We start from the raw sequence: 25,480 nt of genomic DNA, 5'->3' as shown, positions 1-25,480 counted from the left end.
AGAACCAAGAAAATAGTTTTGAGAAAAACTACGGACAATAAGTGAAACGTCCTATTAACTCTTCTTACCTCTCGGAACCAGTTGAGAGTAAGAAATAGGAGAGAACACATGAATGCACGCTCTTTAGCAGACATGGATTCCAGCCTCTCTCCAGGCTCCAGGTCAGTTAGGAATATAGGACAATCTGAGAGAGAACAAACATTTCCAACTACTTTTAGTGCAAGCCAATAAAACCTGGAGGTTGCCTCTGGAGCTAGCTCTCCTTGCTATTTACTTTCCCCTTTAACTCATATTTGAAGGCCAAGATCTGATTAAAATATTTGCATATCATATGGCAATCAACAAATATAATTAGAAAGTTTTTGCAACAATTGATTTGTTAACATAATGGGATTCTGTATGCACTATTTTGTCTTTGGAATTCCAATGCTAAACTACTCTGTTGAGGTTAAAAAATTATTCCTCCCCACATATACCATGTACTGATCTGCCCTTTCCCTAAGTTTACCAAAGAAAGAGTACAAAGAAGAAATGATCTGATGACTTCATCCTATACCTAGTAGACCATCAATCTCCTCCAAGTTTCCGTTATGCTGTCTCTCCACACAAAGTCTCAGTAATCGGAAATAGGGAGCCAGGCACAGTGGAGACACCAATCTGAGAAGGAAAAATAAATTTCTAGACCACACTTAATAGGTGTATGACTCTACGTACATAGGAAGCACAACTTTTCTTTTGAGACAGAGTCTTGCTCTGTCACCCAGGCTGGAGTGCAGTGGTATGATCTTAGCTCACTGAAACCTTTACCTCCCAGGTTCAAGCAATTCTCCTTCCTCGGCCTCCTGAGTAGCTGGGATTATAGGCGCACGCCACACTGTCCGACTAATTTTTGTATTTTTAGTTGAGACGATGTTTCACCATGTTGGCCAGGCTGGTCTCGAACTCCTGGCCTCAAGTGATCCACCCGCCTCAGCCTCCCAAAGTGCTGGGATTATAGGCATGAACCACCATGCCCGGCCACCAACTTTTTAAGAGTTTTCCTCAAAACAAGTGTCTACTTTTAAGAACAAATGGCAAGGAACTTAATGGATGCTCCATTAAGAAAATAAATATAATGAGCTGAATCATAGGAAGGCAGAGGTATGAGGAATGAAAGTCCATGTGAGGCCGGGCGCGGTGGCTCAAGCCTGTAATCCCAGCACTTTGGGAGGCCGAGACGGGCGGATCACAAGGTCAGGAGATCGAGACCATCCTGGCTAACCCGGTGAAACCCCATCTCTACTAAAAAATACAAAAAACTAGCCGGGCGAGGTGGCGGGTGCCCTGTAGTCCCAGCTACTCGGGAGGCTGAGGCAGGAGAATGGCATAAACCCGGGAGGCGGAGCTTGCAGTGAGCTGAGATCGCGCCACTGTACTCCAGCCTGGGCGACAGAGCGAGACTCCGTCTCAAAAAAAAAAAAAAAAAAAAAAGAAAGTCCATGTGTTAGGAGAACCAGAAATAGGATAGAAAGAGAACGTAAGAGAGGTGGGGGTAGCATAGAATGTTCAAGGGAGGGAAAGAATAAGAAACAGAAAAGAAGGTAATCTCAGAATATCTATTGGCTCACACAAGGCAATATAAATCTCAAGCCAAGGGTCCAAGAAAAACCAAGGAATCTGCCGCATCCTCCCTAAGCTCTCCAAATACCATTTGTCCTGAGAGAAACTTTTTTGACTCAAGTTCCCCACCAAGAACTGTGGAATTCCCCATGAACATTCAAAACACGAACAGGTTTAGAAAAGAAAAACTATACTGACTTTTGGCCTGATTCCTGTGAAGTCACCAGACCCCCATCTTTTGCAAAGTCCTGAGAAAACAGCAGCGGCAGGAGGTTTATGGCGATCCCATCCTGAGTGTTGTATTCTTCCAGTCCGTACAGCGCTTTCACAGGAAATGGAAAGTCACTGCGGAGAAAAACCAGAATCTGATGCTGCAGCTCAGGAATACACAAGGCTGCAGGGAAAACCACTAGAGCAAACCAATTTCAAACACAACGTCATGGGGAGGAATTAGAAACAGAAGAACAAACGTGAACCTTTTAGGAATTTTGGAGCTAAGGGTGCAGGGATGCTGGGGTTGGGAGGAAAGAAGCTGTGGGACTGGACAGCTGTGGCTGAGGTCAAGGGTGTTCTGAAGTTTGTATCAGTTACTGACAGAATTGATGTAACTTCACCAGTACAACCAAGCCAGCAGGTAAACAATACCTACCCTTCCGGAACAACACAGGAGTCCACTACGAAGGCATCCTGGAAATCATTGCAGATGGTGTGCCCAACACGTTCCTTCAGGAAGCAAACAAACACTAAGGGCAGCGCAGGGTGTACTTGCTGGAGAGCCCTAGATAAATTACTCTTAACCTTTCTAAGTCTCAGTTCCCTCATTTCTAAAAAGGAAGTAACAATAAATATCTCATTATTGTGAAGCAGAAAAGAGAGAGTGCATAAAAAGCACTTAGCACAAGGCCTAGCATAGAATAGGGCTCTCAGACAGATAGTAGCCACCATCATTAACAAAGTCAATCTCTTCTTTACTACTGTTATTGTTATTAAGTGAAGGAAGCCTCAGAGAAGAGCCCTGAGGCAGGGTAGGGCAGAAAAGCCTTTCGCAGTTAGAATTTAGGAGAGGTCACAGGATGATCTATTTTCACACTACAACAGAAAGACCTGAAGAGTGTAGTAAAGCAGCTCTCATGCTTTATTGCTGTAAGAAAAGACAATTGGCTTTACCAGGGCTTTTGGATCCAGCTTTTCTTGTTGGATCAGGTTGGCAAATTCATCATAGTAAAGTGCAGAGGCCTGAGGAGACTGCTCACTACAGGAATGAACCAACTGCAACAAGGAAGTCACCTGGAGCAAAGAGGAAGAATGGTTTAAACCTTGGGCTGTCAGTCCTTCCCAAACTCCATTCGCCCCATTCAAGACTGTTTTTTTCACTTTCTGATTTTACTGGCAAAGCTCTACTTCTCACTTGAAGTTTTCCTGAATGTTCTGACCTGTTTGTCTCTTTCTGATATTATCCCTTTTGCAATCTGTCAGACACTGCAGCCAGATTAATTTTTCTAAAGCAAAGCTTTGATTTTGCCATTTCCATGCTAAGAAACCCTTAAGGAATACCTCTGCCTAAAGAATGAAATAAAAATGTATTGCTTTACATGCAAGGCTCTCAGTTTTCTCTCTCAACTAGCTTTTTCTTTTTTTCTTTTGAGACGGAGTCTTGCTCTGTTGTCTAGGCTGGAGTATAGTAGCGTGATCCCAGCTCACTGCAACCTCCACTTCCCGGATTCAAGCAATTCTCTTGCCCCAGCCTCCTGAGTAGCTGGGACTACAGGCGCCTGCCACCATGTCCAGCTAATTTTTTTGTACTTTTATTAGAGACAGGATTTCACCATGTTGGTCAGGCTGGTCTCAAACTCCTAACCTCAAGTGATCCCCCTGCCTTGGCCTACCAAAGTGCTGGGATTACAGTTGCAAGCCACTGTGCCCTGCCTGAACTAGCTTTATTTCCCACTTTCCAATTATATACTTATTTGTCCCCATGCTTCAACCAAAGTATTATTCCATAAATGTGGCATATCTTTCTTGCTAAGACTTTATAATTAGAGAGATTAAATGGATATAGAAATAAATGCAACCAGCCCGGGAGTGGTGGCTCACGTCTGTAATCCCAGTGCTTTGGGAGGCTGATGGGGGCAGATCACCTGAGATCAGGAGTTTGAGACCAGCATGGCCAACATAGCGAAACCCTGACATGGTGAAACCCCGTCTCTACTAAAAATACAAATTTAGCTGGTGTGGTGGTGCATGCCTGAGATCCCAGCTACTTGGGAGGCTGAGGCAGGAGAATTGCTCGAACCCGGGAGGCACCACTGCACTCCAGCCTTGGCAACAGAGTTGAGACTACATCTAAAAATAAACAAACAAATAAACATAAAAATAAACACAACCTAAGCCAGTAGTTTCCAAGTGTCAGAAAGCCATAGAAGTAGGAGTTCAGGAAAACTTTTTCAAAAAAAGCACTTTCTGGTGAACTCACAGTGACTAGAAGCAATTCCTCAGTTACTCATAAACATATCCAATTACATTATAAGAACTCAGCCGGGCAAGGTGACTCACGCCTATAATCCCAGCACTTTGGGAGGCCGAGGCAAGTGGATCACTTGAGGTCAGGAGTTCAGGACCAGCAGGGCCAACATGGTGAAACCTCATCTCTACCAAAAATATAAAAAATTAGCCGGGTGTGGTGGTGTGGACCTGTATTCCCAGCTACTCTGGAGGCTGAGGCAGGAGAATCGCTTGAACCTGGGAGGCGGAGGTTGCAGTGAACTGAGATCTTGCCACTGCACTCCAGCTTGGGTGACAGAGCGAGACTCTCTCAAAAAAAAAGAAGGAAAGGAAAGGAAAGGAAAGGAAAAGGAAAGGAAAAGGAAAGGAAAAGGAAAGGAAAAGGAAAGGAAAAGGAAAGGAAAAGGAAAGGAAAAGGAAAGGAAAAGGAAAGGAAAGGAAAGGAAAGGAAAGGAAAGGAAAGGAAGAAAGAAAGAAAGAAAGAAGAAAGAAAGAAAGAAAAAGAAAGAAAGAAAGAAAGAAAGAAAGAAAGAAAAGAACTCACCTGTGTGCACTGCTCATTGCTCAGGTTGGCTCTCTCTTCGGTCAAACTACATGATTCACTTCTAAAAACAAAGCATTTTAATTTTACTTTTGTAATATTTTGTAGCAACTGCCAATAAGTTTAAGAATTCTGACTTCCCTAGGGTAGGGTAAAGATAAAAGTGCATGAAGGCAGGGAAGAGTATTTATTTTGTCCATACAAAATACAGATTAGAGCAAAGGATGGTTATTTTATATATATTTTTCTTTTCTCTTTTCCGTACATATTTTTTAAGGGCAAATTAGCAATAATTAGAGCAAGCACTTAATTAGTGTATATTATGTGTTAGACATTTCAACGACTCTATGAGGTAAATCCCATTATTATCCTTATTGCAGATGTGAGTCTACAAAGGCAAAGAGATAAAGTAACTTACCAAGGTAATTCAGCTAATTTGACCCTGGGCAAGCAGTATGGCTTCAGTGAAGGAACTCTTAACCAATACACTCTGCAACCTCTTCCCATTATTAATGTGTGTCACAGGGGAGCAATGACTGGGGTAGGGTTAGGGGGAGAATTTACTAAGACAGTTGTAGGTAAAGAAAGACAGATTTCTTAGAGAAAGTATAAAAATACGTTGCAAGAAAGCAATGGGCAGCCAGCAATAGAGGAGCTGACTGCAAGGAACCAAAGGCTTGCTGGGGATTTACGGAGTAGTATTTATGATGCATGCTGTATGCTGAAGAGGGCTTTGTGTAGTACTGATAATGCCAAAGTTGCAGTGAGCTAACTTGCAGGTGTCTGGTGATAAGTTAGGCGCAGGAGGGCTGCATGTCCTGCACCATGAAAAAAGGCAGACTTATATACTCTGTCTTTGCTTTCTTTGCTCCCACCACTCTGACTCCTTTTCCCTAATTAGGATTCCACAATGTGGATTCTAAAGATGTCTCCGAAAATAATTTCCAAGGAGCATGAACTGAAATCCAATGTTGGTTTGTAATGGCAACATCTTATCAAGCCCCCAAACCAATATTTCTTTAGATTCTACAAATGGGGACTCAAATAACAAGGTGAGGGGAAATCCACAAGATGTTGTTTGTACCAAATGTATAAAGTTCCCGACAGGAATGACACAGCAATGTAGACACCTGCATTGTCTAGTGCCTATATCAGGAGCAGATAAAGAAAAACGCATTCTAAAAGAATCAGGGCTCCCTTTTTGTGCAAAGATTTCTAGAATTTTACCTCTAGACAATCCTTAATTTTTTTTTTTTTTTGAGACGGAGTCTCACTGTCGCCCGGGCTGGAGTGCAGTGGCCGGATCTCAGCTCACTGCAAGCTCCGCCTCCCGGGTTCACACCATTCTCCTGCCTCAGCCTCCCGAGTAGCTGGGACTACAGGCGCCCGCCACCTCGCCCAGCTAGTTTTTTGTATTTTTTAGTAGAGACGGGGTTTCACAGTGTTAGCCAGGATGGTCTCGATCTCCTGACCTCATGATCCGCCCGTCTCGGCCTCCCAAAGTGCTGGGATTACAGGCTTGAGCCACCGCACCTGGCCAACAATCCTTAATTTTTAACCACAGACTGTAAGAGCTAGGATCACAATCCAGCAAAAAATATGCATGGTATTATATACAGTCACGATTAGAAGGGAACATGGAAAAGTAGCAAAACACATTTGCTCATTTCTCTCATAGTTGCAATGTCTACTGTTAAAATGATGTCTATAAGATGTAACACTTCATTAGTTAGCAAGATTAACTGATCTCAAACCACAGAAGTCAGAATTTCCATGTGTACCTGTCTGCTGCCATGATGCCAGCCATGGTGACAGCACCAATAATCCCAATGAGTTTGTACTTGAATACGGTGCTAGAGAGCTGCTTTCTTATCACCAAGTGCATGTCATCCTGCAATGAGATGATGAAGAAAGATGAAAATGCTGGAATGGCACAGCAAAAGAAGGTATGGCTTTTATCGTTTACTTTTTTTTTTTTTTTTGAGAGGGAGTTTTATTCTTGTTGCCCAGGCTAGAGTGCAAAGACACAATCTCGGCTCACTGCAACCTCTGCCTCCCAGGTTCAAACGATTCTCCTGCCTCAGCCTCCTGGGTAACTGGGATTACAGGCGCCTGCTACCACGACCGGCTAATTTTGTATTTTTAGTAGAGATGGGGTTTCACCATGTTGGCTAGGCTGGTGTTGAACTCCTGACCTCAGGTGATCCACCCGCCTTGGCCTTCCAAAGTGCTGGGATTACAGGTGTGAACCATCATAACTAGCCCTGTGTGTCTTTAGCAAGTCAATTCATCTCTCCAAGTTTTAATGTTTATATCAGTGAAATGGGGAAGTTTTTTTTTTTTTTTTTTTTGAGACAGAGTCTCGCTCTGTCACCCAGACTGGAGTGCAGTGGCACCATCTTGGCTCACTGCAAGCTCTGCCTCCCGGGTTTACGCCATTCTTCTGCCTCAGCCTTCTGAGTAGCTGGGACTACAGGCACCCACCACCACGCCTGGCTAATTTTTTGTATTTTTAGTAGAGACGGGGTTTCACCGTGTTAGCCAGGATGGTCTCGATCTCCTGACCTTGTGACCTACCCACCTTGGCCTCCCAAAGTGCTGGGATTACAGGTGTGAGCCACTGCGCCCGGCCCGAAATGGGGAAGGTTGTTTTAAGGATTAAAGATAAATTATAAAAAACTTCTAGAACATGAGAACACTTGGACACAGGAAGGGGAACATCACACACCGGGGCCTGTCATGGGGTCGGGGGAGCAGCGAGGGATAGCGTTAGGAGATATACTTAATGTAAATGATGAGTTAACGGGTGCAGCACACCAACATGGCACATGTATACATATGTAACAAACCTGCACATTGTGCACATGTATCCTAGAACTTAAATTAAAAAAAAACAAAACAAAACAAAACAAAAAACCTTATAGAACAGTGCCTGGCACATGACATTCAATAATAACATATTTTATTTTATTTATTTTTTCTTTTTTATTTTTTTCCTGAGACGGAGTCTCGCTCTGTCACCCAGGCTGGAGTGCAGTGGCGTGATCTTGGTTCACTGCAAGTTCCACCTCCTGGGTTCACGCCACTCTACTGTCTCAGCCTCCCAAGTAGCTGGGACTACAGGTGCCTGCCACCACGCCTGGCTAATTTTTTGTAATTTTAGTAGAGACAGGGTTTCACCGTGTTAGCCAGGATAGTCTCGATCTCCTGACCTTGTGATCCGCCCGCCTCGGCCTCCCAAAGTGCTGGGATTACAGGTGTGAGCCACCGTGCCTAGCCAATAATATCTTTTATTGTTATTATTTCTATAAGGATATGAAAATTATCATAACGTTGATGACTGCTCAGCTAAAATAATGAACTAGAATAAAATACTCAAGTAAAGATTTAAACATGGAGGCAAGGCTGGGCCAAGTGGCTTATACCTGTTCTCCTAACACTTTGGGAGGCTGAGGCAGCTGAATTGCTTGAACCCAGGAGTTCAAGACCAACCTGGTAACATGGCAAAACCTCGTTTCTACAGAAAATACAAAAACTAGCCAGCTGTGGTGGTGCATGCCTGAGGTCCTGGCTACTCGGAATGCTGGCGTGGGAGGATCACCTGAACCTGGGAAGTCAAGAATACAGTGAGCCAGGATCACGCCACTATACTCTAGCCTGGGTGACACAGCCAGACACTGTCTCAAAATAAAATAAAATAAAATAAAATAAAATAAAATAAATTGCTGAAAAACATTAAAGACATAAGTAAACGGAAAGACCTGTTGTCTTTGTGGACTGGAAGACACTCAATATTGTTAAGATGACAATACCATTCAAAGTGATTCAGTGCAATCCTTATCAAAGTCCCACAACACGTTTTGCAGAAATAGAAAGATCCATACCAAAATTCACATGGAATTTCACGGGACCCCAAACTGCCAAAACCTTGAAAAAGAACAAATTTGGAGGGCTCACACTTCCTGATTTCAATATCAATACAAAGCTACAGTAGTCAAAACAGTGTGGTGATGACAGGACAGACATACAGACCAATGAAACACAACACAGAGTTCAAAGATAAGCCTTCATATATGTGACAAATTGATTTTTGACAAAGGTGCCAAAATCATTTCAATGGTGAAAGGATCATCTTTTCAACAAATGGCACTGGAAAAACTGGATATCCATCTGCAAAAGAATGAAGTTAAATCCTTAAAATATTAAAATATGCTATATACAAAAATTAACACAAAGTGGATCAAAGACCTAAATTTAAGAGCTAAAACTTTCTCTTAGAAGAAAATAAAAGAAAACCTTCATGACCTTGGATTCGGCAATGGTATCTTAAGCGTGACAACCAAAAGGACAAGCAACACAGGAAAAAAAATTGATAGAGTGTGGGTCGCACAGCTTTGGAGTGGCAACCTTTGTGGCGTCAGCGACGAAAAAGAGATTAAATATGGGTGATGTTGAGAAAGGTAAGAAGATTTTTGTTCAGAAGTGTGCCCAGTGCCACACGGTGGAAAAGGGAGGCAAGTACAAGACTGGGCCTAATCTCCATGGTCTCTTCGCGCAGAAGACAGGTCAGGCCATTGGATTCTCTTACACAGACGCCAAGAAGAACAAAGGCATCATCTGGGGAGAGGAAAAACTGATGGAGTATTTGGAGAATCCCAAGAAGAAAAATGATCTTTGCCGGAATTAAGAAGGCAGAAAGGGGCCGGGCGCGGTGGCTCAGCCTGTAATCCCAGCACTTTGGGAGGCCGAGGCGGGCGGATCACAAGGTCAGGAGATCGAGACCATCCTGGCTAACATGGTGAAACCCCGTTTCTACTAAAAAATACAAAAAACTAGCTGGGCGAGGTGGCGGGCGCCTGTAGTCCCAGTTACTCGGGAGGCTGAGGCAGGAGAATGGCGTAAACCCAGGAGGCGGAGCTTGCAGTGAGCTGAGATCTGGCCACTGCACTCCAGCCCGGGGGACAGAGCGAGACTCCGTCTCAAAAAAAAAAAAAAAAAAAAAAAAAAAAGAACTGAAGACAGAGACTCAAACAAATATTTGTAAACCAATGGTCACAGCAACATTATTCAAATGGCCAAAAGGTGGAAACAACCCAATAGTCCATCAATGGATGAATGGATAAACAAAACGTGTTATAAACAAAGAATGGGGGCTGGGCGCAGTGGCTCACGCCTGCAGTCCTAGCACTTTGGGAAGCCGAGGCAGGCGGATCACCTGAGGTGAGGAGTTCGAGACCAGCCTGGCCAATATGGCAAAATCTCATCTCTACTAAAAATACAAAACTTAGCCGGGCGTGGTGGTGCACGCCTATAACCCCAGCTACTTGGGAGGCTGAGGCAAGAGAATTCCTTGAACCCAGGAGGCAGAGATTATGGTAAGCCGAGGTTGTGCCATTGCACTCAAGCCTGGGCGACAGAGTGAGACTCCGTCTCTACAAAACAAAACAAAACAATAACAAAAACAAAGAATGGAATCATTACAGCTGTAATGGGAATAAAGTTCTGATGCATGCTACAACATACATGAACCTTGAAAATATTATGCTAAGTGAAATAAGTGAGACACAAAAGGATACATATCGTATGAATCCATTTATATGAGGCATCTAGAATGAACAAATCCATAGACAGAATGTGATTAGTGATTATTAGAGGGTGGGGAGAGGAAGATGGTGAATTATTGCCTAATGGGTACAAAGTTTACTTGGGATGATGAGAAAGTTCTAGAAATGGATAGTGGTAATGGTTGTATAACACTGTGAATATACTTAATGCTACTAAATTGTACCCTTAAAAACAGCTTAAATATTATATTTTATGTTATGTATATTTTATCAAAATTCAAAAATAAAATACAATGATGAAGTAGCTTTATATCGCTGATTTGAAGGAATCTCCAAAATAAACTGCTAAATGCAAAAGGTAAGATGTAGAACAAGAAGGGAAAGGAAACTACAGGTAAATACAAATTTGTAAATTCTCAGAACATCTCAGAAGGTTATAAAGTGGAAGACAAACCAGGTGCCTAGAGGAGAGAAGAAGTGAGAGTTATTTTTCACTGGATACCCTTCTATATGTTTTGAATTTTGTATGACACATGTATATTACCTAGCCCAAAATTTTTTTTTTTAATTAAAAAAATGTGCTGACTGGGGATCCAAGAAAGGGGGGAAAAAAAGATAAAAAAATATGCTGGTTGTTCAAAGCCACAGTCCAGTATGAATTATTGCCACAAAGTAGCACTAAAGATACAAACGAGTTACAAGTTACAATTCCAATCTAATCTTTCCTATTTATTTATTTATTTATTTATTTATTTAGAGATGGAGTCTCATTCTCTTGCCCAGGCTGGAATGCAGTGACACAATCATGGCTCACTGGAGCCTCAACTCCCTGGTCTCAATGGATCCTCCTACCTCAGCCTCCTGAGTAGCTAGGATTACAGGTGTGTGCCACCACACCTGGCTAATTTTTGTATGTTTTTGTAGAGATAGGGTTTCACCATGGTGCCCAGGCTGGTCTCAGACTCCTTGCCTGCCTTGGCCTCCCAAAGTGCTGGGATTACAGCCTGGCTTTTTCAGTGAATGGTGTCCACAAACGAAAGCAAGCCCAGGTGAAGTTCATATTAGATGGAGATGTTTCTTAGGAAACAAGGCAATTCTGTGTCCCCACTGCACTCAGAACCTGAACAGTTTCATGGTTATCTGATCACAGACCCATCTCTTCCCTAACAGACAAAGCTTTTCGAGGGCAGAGGATCTAATATATCAGTGCCTGGCACAGGATAGGCACTTAATGTTTGTGTTAAGAATAAAAAAAATGCTGGTACGATGGCTATTTCCACTACTACACACTAGCAAATCTATCATTTGCTTGTTTTTTTTCCTAGCAAATTTCAAGTAAAGAGGTTTAAAACTGGCCGGGCGCGATGGCTCAAGCCTGTAATCCCAGCACTTTGGGAGGCCGAGACAGGCGGATCACGAGGTCAGGAGATCGAGACCATCCTGGCTAACACGGTGAAACCCCGTCTCTACTAAAAATACAAAAAATTAGCCGGGCGAGGTGGTGGGCGCCTGTGGTCCCAGCTACTCAGGAGGCTGAGGCGGGAGAATGGCGTGAACCCGGGAGGCGGCGGAGGTTGCAGTGAGCTGAGATCTGGCCACTGCACTCCAGCCTGGGCAACAGAGCAAGACTCCGTCTCAAAAAAAAAAATAAGAGATTTAAAATTAATACAAAGTAATAAAATTACAAAAATTAGCCGGATATGGTGGCATGTGCCCGTAGTCCCAGCTACTTGGGAGGCTGAAGCAGGATAATAGCTTGAGCCCAGGAGGTGGAGGTTGCACTGAGCCGAGATCGTGCCAACTGCACTCCAGTCTAGGAGACAGAGCTAGATTCCGTTTCAAAAAAAAAAAAGAATCTTTCCCAACATTGCCTCTTACCTGGATGTGGCTGCTGGCTTCATTCTGTTTACTAAATGCCAGTGTGCTGAGAACATAGAAGACTTTTCGTATTTGCTGAGGGGATATGTTATCCAGATAATCTAAAATGCCCTGTGGAAAAAATGATGCCAACAATGAGGCTAGCAGCTAACATTTTTCCCTTAAAAATCAAAAAATTAAAATCCCTGTAAAAAAGGCACACATAGATAGCCAGGTATCTAAAACTTTTTAGCTCCCTTAAAAGCTCAAGTTCTAAAAGCTATGCTCAGAGCCCAAAGGTTTGATAGACTGGAAATAAACTGAGAAAACTCTTCCAGCTTTCTAAGTCTCTTATTATCCGAGACTAGGAACTAACTATCAGGAAAGATAAAGTTTTCTTTATCCTCTTCACTCTAAACCACAATCCTGGGCTTTAGTCATCTACTGCTTAGTCATTCTAATGCACCTCCCAGTTCTTAGTATTCTTTACCTCCACCTTTCCCCTTTTTTCAGTGAAAACAATATTCTACCAAAAGTTATGTCTTTACCCTATTCCTTGCCATATCATCCCTTCCCAGCTTCTATTCCATGAATTATTTCTCCTTTCTCTACAGATCTAGAAGGAGTCACAAGGAAACTACTTACTTTGCAACCGTGGGAAATGTTTCAGCTTTTCTCATCTGTAACATGGCGATAATAATAGCTATACTACCTTTCATGGTTTGTCTGAGGATAAAGTAATAAAACAGCTTTGAAAACTTTTAATTAGTTTCTAAAAATCTCCATTTCTTCCTCTCTATTGAATTCTTTCTCTCAGCCTAAAAACAATCTCAAGCCTCCTCATCTAAAAAAATCTCCCTTGCGGCCGGGCGCGGTGGCTCACACTTCTAATCCCAGCACTTTGGGAGGCCGAGACAGGCAGATCACGAAGTCAGGAGATTGAGACCATCCTGGCTAACACGGTCAAACCCCATCTCTAAAAATACCAAAAATTAGCCAGGCGTGGTGGCGGCCACCTGTAGTCCCAGCTACTCGGGAGGCTGAGGCAGGAGAACGGTGTGAACCCAGGAGGCGGAGCTTGCAGTGAGCCAAGATCGCGCCACTGCACTCCAGCCTGGGGGACAGAGCAAGACTCCGTCTCAAAAAAAAAATCTCCCTTGCAACTAGCTTCTTTCTCAAGCTACTTTTCTTATTCTGTCCTCTTTGATGCTTCTCAACATTGACTCTATTCCCCAAGTCTTCAAGTTACTGCTCTCTGGCTTCCAACCTTATAATTCAATTAACACTGTTCTCTCAGAGGTTGCCAGAGGTATCATAATTGCCAAAGACAATAGCCTCTGCTCCATCTTCAACCTCTACAGTATCCAGCACTGGAGATAAATCCCTCGCTTTTTTTTTTGACAGTTTCGCTCTTCTCACCTAGGCTGGAGTGTGATGGCATGATCTCAGCTCACTGCAGCCTCCACCTCCTGGGTTCAAATGATTCTCCTGCCTCAGCTTCTCGAGTAGCTGGGATTACAGGCATGCACCACCATGCCCGACTAATTTTTGTATTTTTAGTAGAGGTTTAGGGGGTTTTTCCATGTTGGTCAGGCTGGTCTTGAACTCCTAACCTCAGGTGATCCATCCACCTCAGCCTCCCAAAGTGCTGGCATTACAGGCGTGAGCCACCATGCCCAGCTGTCCTCTTCTAAGCTTCTATGGTCTTCTGCCTCAAAATTACCTCAGTTGAGCTCACATTTATATGGTTCTGAATATCCAAACTAAATCTTCCACCAAAGGGTGCCCCACAGGGTTCCAAACCAGAATGTCCAACTATCCACTAACCACCTACATGTGGCTATCCCATAGTGAACTCATCATACTTCCTACAGAAGATGCACTCCCCTCCTGGTCTCTGGAAACAGCACAACCATTCACCTGGTTTCCTAACATGAAAAACTCGGACCTAGTTTTCCTGTTTCTCATTGCCACATATTCCCTTTTTTTATTTTTTATTTTTTGAGACGGAGTCTTGCTCTGTCACGCAGGCTGGAGTGCAGTGGTGCGATCTCGGCTCACTGAAAGCTCCGCCTCCCAGGTTCAAGTCATTCTCCTGCCTCAGCCTCCCAAGTAGCTGGGACTACAGGTGCCCACCACCACGCCCAGCTAATTTTTGTGTTTTTAGTAGAGACGGGGTTTCACCATGTTAGCCAGGATGGTCTCGATCTCCTGACCTCGTGATCCACCCGTCTTGGCCTCCCAAAGTGCTGGGATTACAGGTGTGAGCCACCGCACCTGCCACATATTCTTAACAGTCACCAAGTCATGTTAATTCTAACACCAAATTGTCTCTTAAGCCATCATTTCTTCTACATTCCCATGACAAAATCTGGCCCTTACTCTCACTGCCTTACACTCTTTCAGCAGTCTCTAATCCACCCATCATATAGCCTACTGAGTTATCTCTGAATGCTGAGCAGATTAAATCAACTCTGTGTAAAAACTGGTAATAGCTCCCTAATGTCTAGAACATAAAGTTGAAACTCTTTAGCATGTTATTTGAGACCCTTTGCAAATGGGCCTGTCCTATGTCTTACCAGCCTTGCCTCCCATCACTCTTCTCCATATATATCCTATTCTCCAGTCATGCTTGTTTGCTTCTCATTCCTCAGTCACACCATGACTTGGGCACCAGTTTGTTTCTGCTCAAACTCTTCTCTGCTTAGAACACAACTTCCCATACTTTCTCTTGTCAGTCATTCCCATCCTTCAGCAATCACTCAAATCGCCTCTTTGAAGAATTCTCCAGCTTCCCAGGCTAAATTTAATGATTCTTGCTCTGTTTTAGCTATAGTACTTTACCAGAGAATTCACCATATTGTATTTATAGTGACTTGCTTAGGTGTCTTAGTCTTTAACATCAAAGGCAAAGACCTACTTTACACCCACAGCACCCAGAATAAAGCTTAGCCTGTAGGTTAGGTATAAAGAAGTGTTTGCTGAATGAATCAACACATAGATAGAATAGTCACTTTTTATTTATATTACTTGCCCATCATCTCACCTCCTTCCCACCTCCTCCCACCAATTAACAGTATTCAATATCTAAAGTAAAAGAAGCCAATAAGATACCTTTACAAAGACAGCATTCATCATCATAGCAGACGGGTTTAGCACTACCAACTCTAGGAGGACATCTAACGCGGTATCAACTTCAGCTTCATTCCCACTGCAGATATGGGTCACTAAGGCACCAACCACCTCCTATACAGAGGAGAGTCAACAGGACAATGTAAAACAAAATATGGGATGGCCATTCTAAAGGGATTCACCCCCAAGCCCTCTCCAATCTCTACCTCATTAAAATCACAATCAACCCAATCCCATCATCTATTATCTAGTTTTCATTAATGTTGGCTTCAGGAGATTTAGGAATATGCCAGCGTAACTTTACCATCCCATCTTGACCTATTTCCCATATTTTATCGGTGAGCACTACCTAAGCCCTCCTGATTTTGCTCCTTGGCATAGTTTTCCTCTTTCTTGTTCCCACATGGGTTAAATTTTACCCTTTAAGTTGAGGTTGTACAAGATCAGTTGAAATTTCTCAAAACGATGGCACTCAAGGATTAAAAGCTTTAAAGGCTTTCTTTATATAGTACTGGCTAGACTTGCATGTTTCCAAGCAAACATGGATCATGATAGTGTCTCTAAGACATTAAGAAGGTTCAAAAATGTCTTAGATGCCATTCTCCCTTTATACTGTCACTGTGTAATAGTCATAACAGAATTATATTCTCAACTGAAGCAGCTACCTCATGTCAGCTGCAACTACTGCTCTACTTTAAATGTTTAAAATTTTTTTACAAATCTTCATTTTAAAATTTCCATTCAAATGTGTTTTAACATTGTCAATAATAGGAAGAATATATGTAAAAATACAAAATAAGACACTGTTCTTTACTTGCTTTCATAAACATTTTCCACAAATACAGTCCCTCCTCTCTGGATATATGCTATTAAAATGTGTCTTGGCTGGGCCCGATGGCTCATGCCTGTAATCCCAGCACTTTGAGAGGCCGAGGCAGGCGGATCACCTGAGGTCAGGAGTTCGAGACTAACCTGGCCAACATGGTGAAACCCTGTCTCTACTAAAAATACAAAAAATTAGCCAGTTGTGGTGGTGTTTGCCTTTAATCACAGCTACTCAGGAGGCTGAGACAGGAGAATCGCTTGAACCTGGGAGGCAAAAGTTGCAGTGAGCCGAGATCATGCCACTGCACTCCAGCCTGGACATGAAGAGCAAAACTGTCTCAAAACAAAACAAAACAAAAAAAGTGTCTCATGTTTTGAAATAGATCTGGATCTTAATTTCAGACAGAATTTTAGAGCTCAGAACACAGAGTTAGATCCACCAGTCAAGTCTCTTAATTTCATCAAGGCTGGGAGTAGAATTGAGCTTTCCTGAGACCCAGTTCAGAGTTCCTTCCCCTTCAGTAAGTTCCAACCAACAAGAAATAAACATCAGATTATTTTCCCTTCCCCTGTTCCCTCCTTGCCAAAATAAATGTTTCAACATACCTGCTGGCAGTACGTATCAAAAAACTTAAATGCATATTTGTATAGGAGACTGCCAAATGAAATTATACTCTGGTCTAGAGAGTGAAGCAAACTCTGAGCCAGAGACAGAACGGATGAACACATATCCTTAAGAACCTTGAGTGGGGAAGAGTAGAGAGACAAAAGGAGCTATAAGAAGCAGTTAGTATACAAGCTAAGAGTTAACTTATCCTTTTGGAATGTCAGACTTCTCCTTCCTAACTCTCATTTTAACTTAGGAAATCTTAATCTTTGCTTTACACAAAAATAATCCTTCACCATTCCGAGATTACTCTCAGCATCAATGGGATTCCACGTTTGGGTAATAATTGACCTTTAAGCTTAAAGAAGTTAAATTATAAGGCTAATAGAACATTCATATCTGCTCAATTTGGGATTGGAGGCCAGATCTTCCAAATCCCAGTTTCCCCATGCAATCACACTACCCCCCCAGGGATGTTCCACCTTGCTTATAATTTGAAGTTGGTCTATAAGGTTCAATGCTAACTAAACTGATTTTTTTTAAAAGAAGATCAAGAAGAGAAGTGATCATACCCTACCAATAATGTAATATACATAGACATTAATAGACCCAGACTAAATAACCAGTTAAAAAACATAGCTTCCTTATTGATATCGTAAGTTTTAAAAACCTTATATTTAGTACTCAGCTGGGTATAATGCTTTATTGGGGAAAATACAATGAAAAATTACATATGGTTTCTGTGTCTAGAAAATTACAGCCCAAAACATATACAACTGGCAGAAATAAACACAGAGAGAACTGCAAGATAAAACAATACAACTACTAAATCTATATCTAAATGTAAAATTTAAGACCCAATGAGGTATTCTCATTAGCTCCTAACCCAAACCCCAAACAACTGGCCCATCCAGTTTTCTAAGTTCTATACTGTTAATACCCCAAATGTTCAGCTGGCAAAACACTATTCCCAGCTTATAAAATTCCACTTTGAATAATTTACATTTCCAGAGGAATTATCACCTAAATTTCACAGTTTTGAATGGCCAAAGAGTGACAGTTCAAATAGGTTCATATTTACATTTCTACTAGTTTCTACAGGCTGGTCCTTTGCCCCTCAAGGTTTTTGTAAGCTACTTAAATAGGATACGGAAGGTCAGTTTGTCAAAGTTGCAAACTGCATTGAGATAGACAATTAAAATAATTAATGCAAAAACAAAATTCAAAAATCTCAATGGGTTTGAACAATGGACTGAAAAGATGAAATTTTACATGGGAGCTGTAAAGCTTTCCATTTTAGATTAAAGATCAATAGTCTCTGACACTTACTAAGTAATGAACAGAGAATGTACTCTGGAGCAGCTGTTCTTGAATGTAGCCTGATCGAATCTTATTTCTTAGCACCCTTTCAATGTACTTCTTTGTCTGAGTATTGGTGCTATAGATGATGAAAAGCATCACCAGGTCAAACACCTAATGTCAATAAATACGCAATAATAGAAAAACAGTTAACAAAACAGTACATTCGCTACAATGAAACAGCAGCTTTTTCCCGTTAAAAGACAGAATGGATAATGCTCATTTGTTCCACACACTCCCCTGTGAGTATCTACACTTTTCACAAAACCCAGAAATATTTTTCAGAGAAATAAAGTGCCACAACTATTAACCACTGGTACCTCTTAAGAATACAGAGGCCGGGCGCGGTGGCTCACGCCTATAATCCCAGCACTTTGGGAGGCCGAGGTGGGTAGATCACGAGGTCAGGAGATCGAGACCATCCTGGCTAACACAGTGAAACCCCATCTCTACTAAAAATACAAAAAAATTAGCCGGGCGTAGCGGCGGGCGCCTGTAGTCCCAGCTACTCGGGAGGCTGAGGCAGGTGAATGGTGTGAACCCGGGAGGCGGAGCTTGCAGTGAGCCGAGATCGCTCCACTGCACTCCAGCCTGAGGGCAGAGCGAGACTCCGTCTCAAAAAAAAAAAAAAAAAAAAAAAAAAAAAAAAAAAAAATACAGAGCAGGCCAGGCATGGTGGCTCACGCCTGTAAACCCAGCACCTTGGGAGGCCAAGGCGGGCGGATCACAAGGTCAGGAGATCGAGACCATCCTGGCTAACACGGTGAAACCCCATCTCTACTAAAAACACAAAAAATTAGCCGGGTGTGGCAGCATGCGCCTGTAGTCCCAGCTGCTGGGGAGGCTGAGGCAGGAGAATGGCGTGAACCCAGAAGGTGGAGCTTGCAGTGAGCCAAGATGGCGCCACTGCACTCCAGCCTGGGTGACAGAGTGAGACTCTGTCTCAAAAAGAAAAAAAAAAAAAAAAAAAAAGAATACAGAGCAATATACATGAAAGTGATATTCTTACAGATGTAACTCTGAACATTTTGACATTTATTAAAAGAAAGATTCAATCACTTGCCAACTCCAGTGTGTATTTGTTGCCAACTACAGTATGTATTTTCACTATTACTAGGAAAATTACTAGGCCAGGCGAGGTGGCTCACGCCTGTAATCCCAGCAATTTGGGAGGCCGAGACAGGTGGATCATGAGGTCAGGAGTTCAAGACCAGCCTGGCCAAGATGCTGAAACTCCGTCTCTACTAAAAATACAAAACTTAGCCAGGCAAGGTGGCATGCACCTGTAATCCCAGCTAGTTGGGAAGCTGAGGCAGGAGAATTGCTTGAACCCGGGTACCAGAGGTTGCAGTGAGCCAAGATTGAGCCACTGTACTCGAGCCTGGGTGACAGAGCAAGACTGTCTCAAAAAAAAAAAAAAAAAAAGGAAAATTACTTTGTAAAAAGTTGGAAAGACGGCCGGGCGCGGTGGCTCAAGCCTGTAATCCCAGCACTTTGCGAGGCCGAGACGGGCGGATCACTAGGTCAGGAGATCGAGACCATCCTGGCTAACACTGTGAAACCCCATCTCTACTAAAAAATACAAAAAAATAGCTGGGCAAGGTGGCGGGCGCCTGTAGTCCCAGCTACTGGAGAGGCTGTGGCAGGAGAATGACGAAAACCCGGGAGGCAGAGCTTGCAGTGAGCTGAGATCCGGCCACTGCACCCCAGCCTGGGCGACAGAGCCAGACTCCGTCTCAAAAAAAAAAGTTGGGGCCGGGCGCGGTGGCTCAAGCCTGTAATCCCAGCACTTTGGGAGGCCGAGACGGGCGGATCACGAGGTCAGGAGATCGAGACCATCCTGGCTAACATGGTGAAACCCCATCTCTACTAAAAAAATACAAAAAACTAGCCGGGCGAGGTGGTGGGCGCCTGTAGTCCCAGTTACTCGGGAGGCTGAGGCAGGAGAATGGCGTAAACCCGGGAGGCGGAGCTTGCAGTGAGCTGAGATTCGGCCACTGCACTCCAGCCCGGGCGACAGAGCGAGACTCCGTCTCAAAAAAAAAAAAAAAAAAAAAAGTTGGAAAGACTATAAATGCCATCAATACAGGAAAGATTCAATACATTATGATGGAGTTATTTTAATTTTTGGAATATTACAGTCATCAAAAAGAATAAGCCATGCAGGGTGTGGTGGCTCATGCCTGTAATCCCAGCACTTTGGGAAGCCGAGGTGGGCAGATTACCTGAGGTCAGGAGTTTGAGACTAGCCTGGCCAACGTGGTGAAACCCCATCTCTACCAAAAATACTCACAAAAAAATTAGTCAGTCATGGTGGCAGGTGCCTGTAATCCCAGCTACTCGGGAAGCTGTGGCAAGTGAATCACTTATACCCGGGAGGTGGAGGTTACAGTGAGCCAAAATTATGCCACTGCACTCCAGCCTAAGTGACAGAGCAAAGCTCTATCTTAAAAAAAATTTTTTTTAATTAAAAAATTAACAAACAAAAAGAATAACCTAGACCAGGGGTCTGCAACCCCTGGACCACAGAGTCTGTGGTCTGCTAGGAACCAAGTGCACAGCAGGAGGTGAGGGGTGGTCAAGTGGGCATTACCACCTGAGATCCTTCTCCTGTCAAAATAGCAGCAGCATTAGATTCTCATGGGAGTGTGAACCCTATTGTGAACTGCACATGCACAGGATCTAGGCTGCACATTCCTTATGAGAATCTAAATTGTGCCTGATGATCTAAGGTGGAACTGTTTCATCCTGAAATCATGCCCTGACACAGTCTGTGAAAAAACTCTCTTCCATGAAACCAGTCCCTGGTGCCAAAAAGGTTAGGGACTGCTAAGCCATACTATATTTTTTGACAGAGAAAAGACATTCCTGATATGAAGCGGAAAAAACAGCAACCTGCAAAAGGATAATCCGGCTGGGCATGGTGGCTCATGCCTATAATCCCACTGCTTTGAGAGGCTGAGGAGGGAGGCTCACGAGCCCAGGAGGTTGAGGCAACAGTAAGCTATGATTATGCCACTGCACTCCAGCCTGGTGACAGAGTGAGACCCTGTCTCTTTAAACACCACCACCACCCATAATCATAGTTAAGATTCTGCTTTTGTAAAAATAATATATAAACATAAGAGTATACCTGTACTTCCACGCAATTACAGCTTGTATATGAAGAGAAAAAATTTGGAAGGATGATTATCCCTGAGGAATGGGACAGAGAGTGGAGAAAAACTGTATATTTTACATCTGTAGTTTCCTTGTGGGTTTTTCTCCACAATTAGCTTGTTTACCTAAGTTTAAAAAAGAAAAATTTGAGGACTGGGAGCAGTGGCTCATGCCTATAATCCCAGTACTTTGGGAGGCCCAAGCAGGAGGATCACTTGAAGCTAACAATTTGAGACCAGGCCAGGTGCAGTGGCTCATGCCTGTAATCCCAGCACTTTGGCAGGCTGAGGCGGGCAGATCACGAGGTCAGGAGATCGAGACCATCCTGGCTAACACGGTGAAACCCTGTCTCTACTAAAAATACAAAAAAAAAATTAGCCAGGCCACGCCACTGCACTCCAGCCTGGGCGACAGAGTGAGACTTCATTTCAGAAAAAAAAAAAAAAAAAAAAAAAAAAATTTCAGACTAGTCTGGGCAACACAGCAAGACCTCATCTACATAAAAAATAAAAAAATTGGCCTGGCATGTTGGGTCACACCTGTAATCCCAGCACTTTGGGCGGTCGAGGTGGGCAGATCACCTGAGGTCAGGAGTTTGAGACCAGCCTGGCAGACATGGTGAAATCCCGTCTCTACTAAAAATGCAAAAATTAGCTGGGCGTGGTGGCGGGCACCTATAATCCCAGCTACTAGGGAGGCTGAGGCAGGAGAACTGCTTAAACCCAGGGGGCGGAGGTTGCAGTGAGCTGAGATTGTGCCACATCACTCTAGCCTGGGCAAAAAAGCAAAATATCATCTCAAAAAAAATAAAAATAAAAATAATAAATAAATAAAACAATTAGCCAGGCCTGGTGGTGCTTGCCTGTAGTCCCAGCTACTCCGAAGATGGAGGTGGGAGGATCACTTGAACCCAGGAGTTTGAGGCTGCAGTGAGCTATGATGCTACCACCGCACTCCAGCTTGGGTGACAGAGCAAGACAGTCTCTTGAAAAACAAAACAAGACAAAAAAAAGAGAAAACATTGGGAGTGTATTCAGGGCAACTTGAGTCTATGCTTCCAGGAAAAAAAAAAAAAAAAAAAAAACAGTTAAAAAGGAAATCAGGACAAACAAGAAAAAACAAAACAAATTTTACTGCTTCTCTTAACTGATTGACCCACTCCTGAGGACACCAAAATTGAGTTATTAGACCAGAATACAGTCATAAAAGATAACAATGAAGACAAAGCAGACACTTGAAATATTTATGACAGGAGAAAAAATGTAAAGAAAAAAATAAGAATAGAAATTATATTTATACAATGATTACAAATATGTAAAAATAGGAATGCAGGCAGCCACAGTGGTAAATTTATGTTTATCCAAAACCAAAAATAGTGTGTTGGAGTACTTTGATATTTTTCACCAGAAAAAATTCTGAATTTTCATTGCTTTATTCAGCATCATGAAAGTTTTTAAGATAGTCATCCAAAAATTGGCTAACACAACTAACAAAAATCCCACAAAACAGATTCCAACCAAAGAAAAATCTTTAAAGGCAACCAATCAAAACCTAAGGAACTCAATCATCTGGCTTTTTTTTTTTTTGAGATGGAGTCTTGCACTGTTGCCCAGGCTGGAGTGCAGTGGTGTGACACACCAGGCCAGGCTAATTTTTTATTTTTTTCGTTTTTTTTAGAGACAGGGTTTCGCTACATTGGCCAGGCTGGTCTCAAACTCCTGACCTCAGATCATCTGCCTGCCTCAGCCTCCCAAAGTGCTGAGATTATAGGCGTGAGCCACAGTGCCCAGCCAACCATCTGGCTTTCTGATGGAAGGTAATTCTAGAATAGAGACATAAGATCCAGTACCATTGCCTTGACAGTGGACAGACTGATTTACTCCAGTCAGGTCTACATGGGCAAAGTAAAGTAAAACATGGAATGCCATTATCTTGACAGTGGTGCTGGGTGGAAGGAAGGGCAATTAGGCAGATACAGGGACCTGAGACTCAGGTGGTTATTTTCTTCATCTCATCAGTGGGGACTTGGCTTCTCTGACTGCATCTTGACGTGCTTAGTTACACTGTTAGTATTTCCCCTTACGGATACTGTAGGCTTATTTTATAGCCAGAGTGAATAGAGGCAGGCTACCTGGCCGGTCGCCCCCTCAGATTATCTTCCCCAGACAGCTAATGTTTATTAGAGCAACTAGAGAAGAGAAAAAAAGAGTGACTGGAGGGAGGGGAAAGAAAGAAAGCGGGAAGGCAAGCTAGCCAACGTCATTACTTTTAAGTCTGCAATACTGAAAATGCATAGTACATGAACATTACCTTGTGTTCAGACACTGAGGCAGTGTTTTCAATTGCCTGCAAAAACAGGAGAGTCACAAAAATATTACGACACATTAGCAAAACACGTTTCACCTTACTCAGCAAGCCCTGTTATGTCATCCAAGAGTCAATGTGTCCATATGGCAACCATGAGCTATCATTTCCACTTGAATTTTTGAGATTTTTAGTTCAAGCTACCTCAGTTATACATCTGTCACTAATTGCCACTCATTTCCTCCTTGATAATCAAAGTTCCAAAGATCTCACCTTAATCCAGGCTTCTGAAATGGTTTTCTCATATCTAATAGCTGACTTTATTACATCAAAGAGGAGAATAACACAGCTCTGATCGCTGCTTTCTTGATTTCCTGAGGAACTACAAGTAGCAGAGAGGAAACAAATTACTGTTCTACCTACCAGAAAAGAACTTACAAGATCTGAGTTCCTGCTTAGTAGCCATGTACCCTGGAGCAAATGACAACCTCATGTATAAGATGGCTAATAAATTTGCACTGTAGTCTGTCTGGAATTGATCTGAATGGCTAAGAAAACATATAAACACATACATAATCACATACATATATGTAATTTGAAACACTATACAATACTAGATATAAATGTCATAATAGTACCATTATTTGTAATTGTAAGTATTAAGCTCTAACTCTGACTGTGGGATGTCAGAAAATTGTGACATCCTATGTGAGGATGACCTCTTTACCTTGCTCGTCCTTTACTTTTCAACTTTACTTGAGAAGCCTGTAACCGTGATGGCAAAACACAATGTTGCAGATCCAACTTCTCCCGAAGCTCAGAAATTACCTGCAGAAAGTAAGTATTAGCTATGGTTTTCTGCTTATTCATAATGGGTAGGCACAGTCCAGTCTCTCAACCATGACAATCTCCTGAAAGACTGAGGAAGAAAAAATTTTAAATGTTGGACATTTTGAAAAATAGAGTTGGGAGAATAGTTAATGCAATGTCATAGAACGTCATACCCAAAACCATAAAACGTCATACCCAGAATTCTGTGAGGTACTACACAGAAAGAGTAAATGTAACTCATAGCAGCTTATATAGATCAATGAATCTGTTGAATAGCTCCATTCTCTCCTCTGAATGCTATCCGGATTAGTTAGTATTCTCAGTCTGGGGACAGAGAAGAGCAATTCGCACTTATTAACTTAAGTTGCTTTATCTAGGTGTGACGGGACATAAGAGCATACCTCAAGTGCATCCATGGCTGTTACAGAATGAAGAATGAACTTTATTATCACAGGTAAATCCTCCAATCTAATAGATGACAACTTACTCATCACCAACTGGCGAACCTAAAAATTAAAAGCACAAAAACTTAATAAATTTTAATGTCACTACCTCAACTTTGTACTGAACTTTTAGGTAACATTAGAAAAAAATCACTTCTCTTACTCCATTTTCCCACTTATAATTTAGGGGAAAAAAAATTTTAGATTTTTCTCCAAATTAGAATTTTAGTTGTCAATACCACAGCTTTGTCAAAAACAGATGGGCAATAAATGTGAAACAGAGCTATTATCTTACATTCAGAGCCAAAATTCTCAACTGGCTACAGTAAGGCATAAAAAGTATTATTCCTATGGGAAGCAGGTATGATTCAGACAATACAGATTTCCACTCAAAACTTACTGCTTAAAAACAGACCTGTGGGCCGGCACAGTGGCTCAAGCCTGTAATCCCAGCACTTTGGGAGGCCGAGGTGGGTGGAAAACAAGGTCAAAAGTTCAAGACCAGCCTGGACAATATGGTGAAACCCAGTCTCTACTAAAAATACAAAAATTAACCAGGCGTGGTGGCAGGCGCCTGTAACCCCAGCTACTTGGGAGGCCGAGTCAGGGAACTACTTGAAACTGGGAGGCAGAGGTTGCAGTGAGCGGAGATTGCGCCACTGCACTCCAGCCTGGGTGACAGAGCAAGACTCCGTCTCAAAAACAAACAAAACAAAAACAAAAACCAAAAAAACAACAGACCTGTGATTCTATCATA

The 25,480-nt window shown here is 42.5% G+C and overlaps 1 protein-coding gene across 2 annotated transcripts in view; it reads right to left on the bottom strand.

Annotated features, from left to right (window-relative positions):
* Nucleotides 1-25,480, bottom strand: part of LOC104667145 (FA complementation group D2) — a 75,743-nt gene that overhangs the window by 32,862 nt on the left and 17,401 nt on the right. For both annotated transcript variants that reach the window (XM_030927639.1, XM_030927635.1), the window contains exons 11-25: nucleotides 24,682-24,786; nucleotides 24,177-24,277; nucleotides 23,723-23,831; nucleotides 23,456-23,491; nucleotides 17,957-18,100; nucleotides 16,627-16,761; nucleotides 15,178-15,309; nucleotides 12,085-12,195; nucleotides 6,424-6,533; nucleotides 4,646-4,706; nucleotides 2,767-2,886; nucleotides 2,249-2,322; nucleotides 1,798-1,944; nucleotides 557-657; nucleotides 69-184 (exon numbers count right to left, since the gene is read on the bottom strand). In XM_030927639.1, coding sequence (XP_030783499.1) covers nucleotides 69-184; nucleotides 557-657; nucleotides 1,798-1,944; nucleotides 2,249-2,322; nucleotides 2,767-2,886; nucleotides 4,646-4,706; nucleotides 6,424-6,533; nucleotides 12,085-12,195; nucleotides 15,178-15,309; nucleotides 16,627-16,761; nucleotides 17,957-18,100; nucleotides 23,456-23,491; nucleotides 23,723-23,831; nucleotides 24,177-24,277; nucleotides 24,682-24,786 — 1,602 coding nt within the window. The remainder of the gene's footprint in view (nucleotides 1-68; nucleotides 185-556; nucleotides 658-1,797; nucleotides 1,945-2,248; nucleotides 2,323-2,766; nucleotides 2,887-4,645; nucleotides 4,707-6,423; nucleotides 6,534-12,084; nucleotides 12,196-15,177; nucleotides 15,310-16,626; nucleotides 16,762-17,956; nucleotides 18,101-23,455; nucleotides 23,492-23,722; nucleotides 23,832-24,176; nucleotides 24,278-24,681; nucleotides 24,787-25,480) is intronic.

This window comes from Rhinopithecus roxellana, chromosome 1 (assembly GCF_007565055.1).
Source record: "Rhinopithecus roxellana isolate Shanxi Qingling chromosome 1, ASM756505v1, whole genome shotgun sequence".
Lineage (NCBI taxonomy): Eukaryota > Metazoa > Chordata > Mammalia > Primates > Cercopithecidae > Rhinopithecus > Rhinopithecus roxellana.
This window is presented reverse-complemented; position numbering and strand designations above follow the sequence as displayed.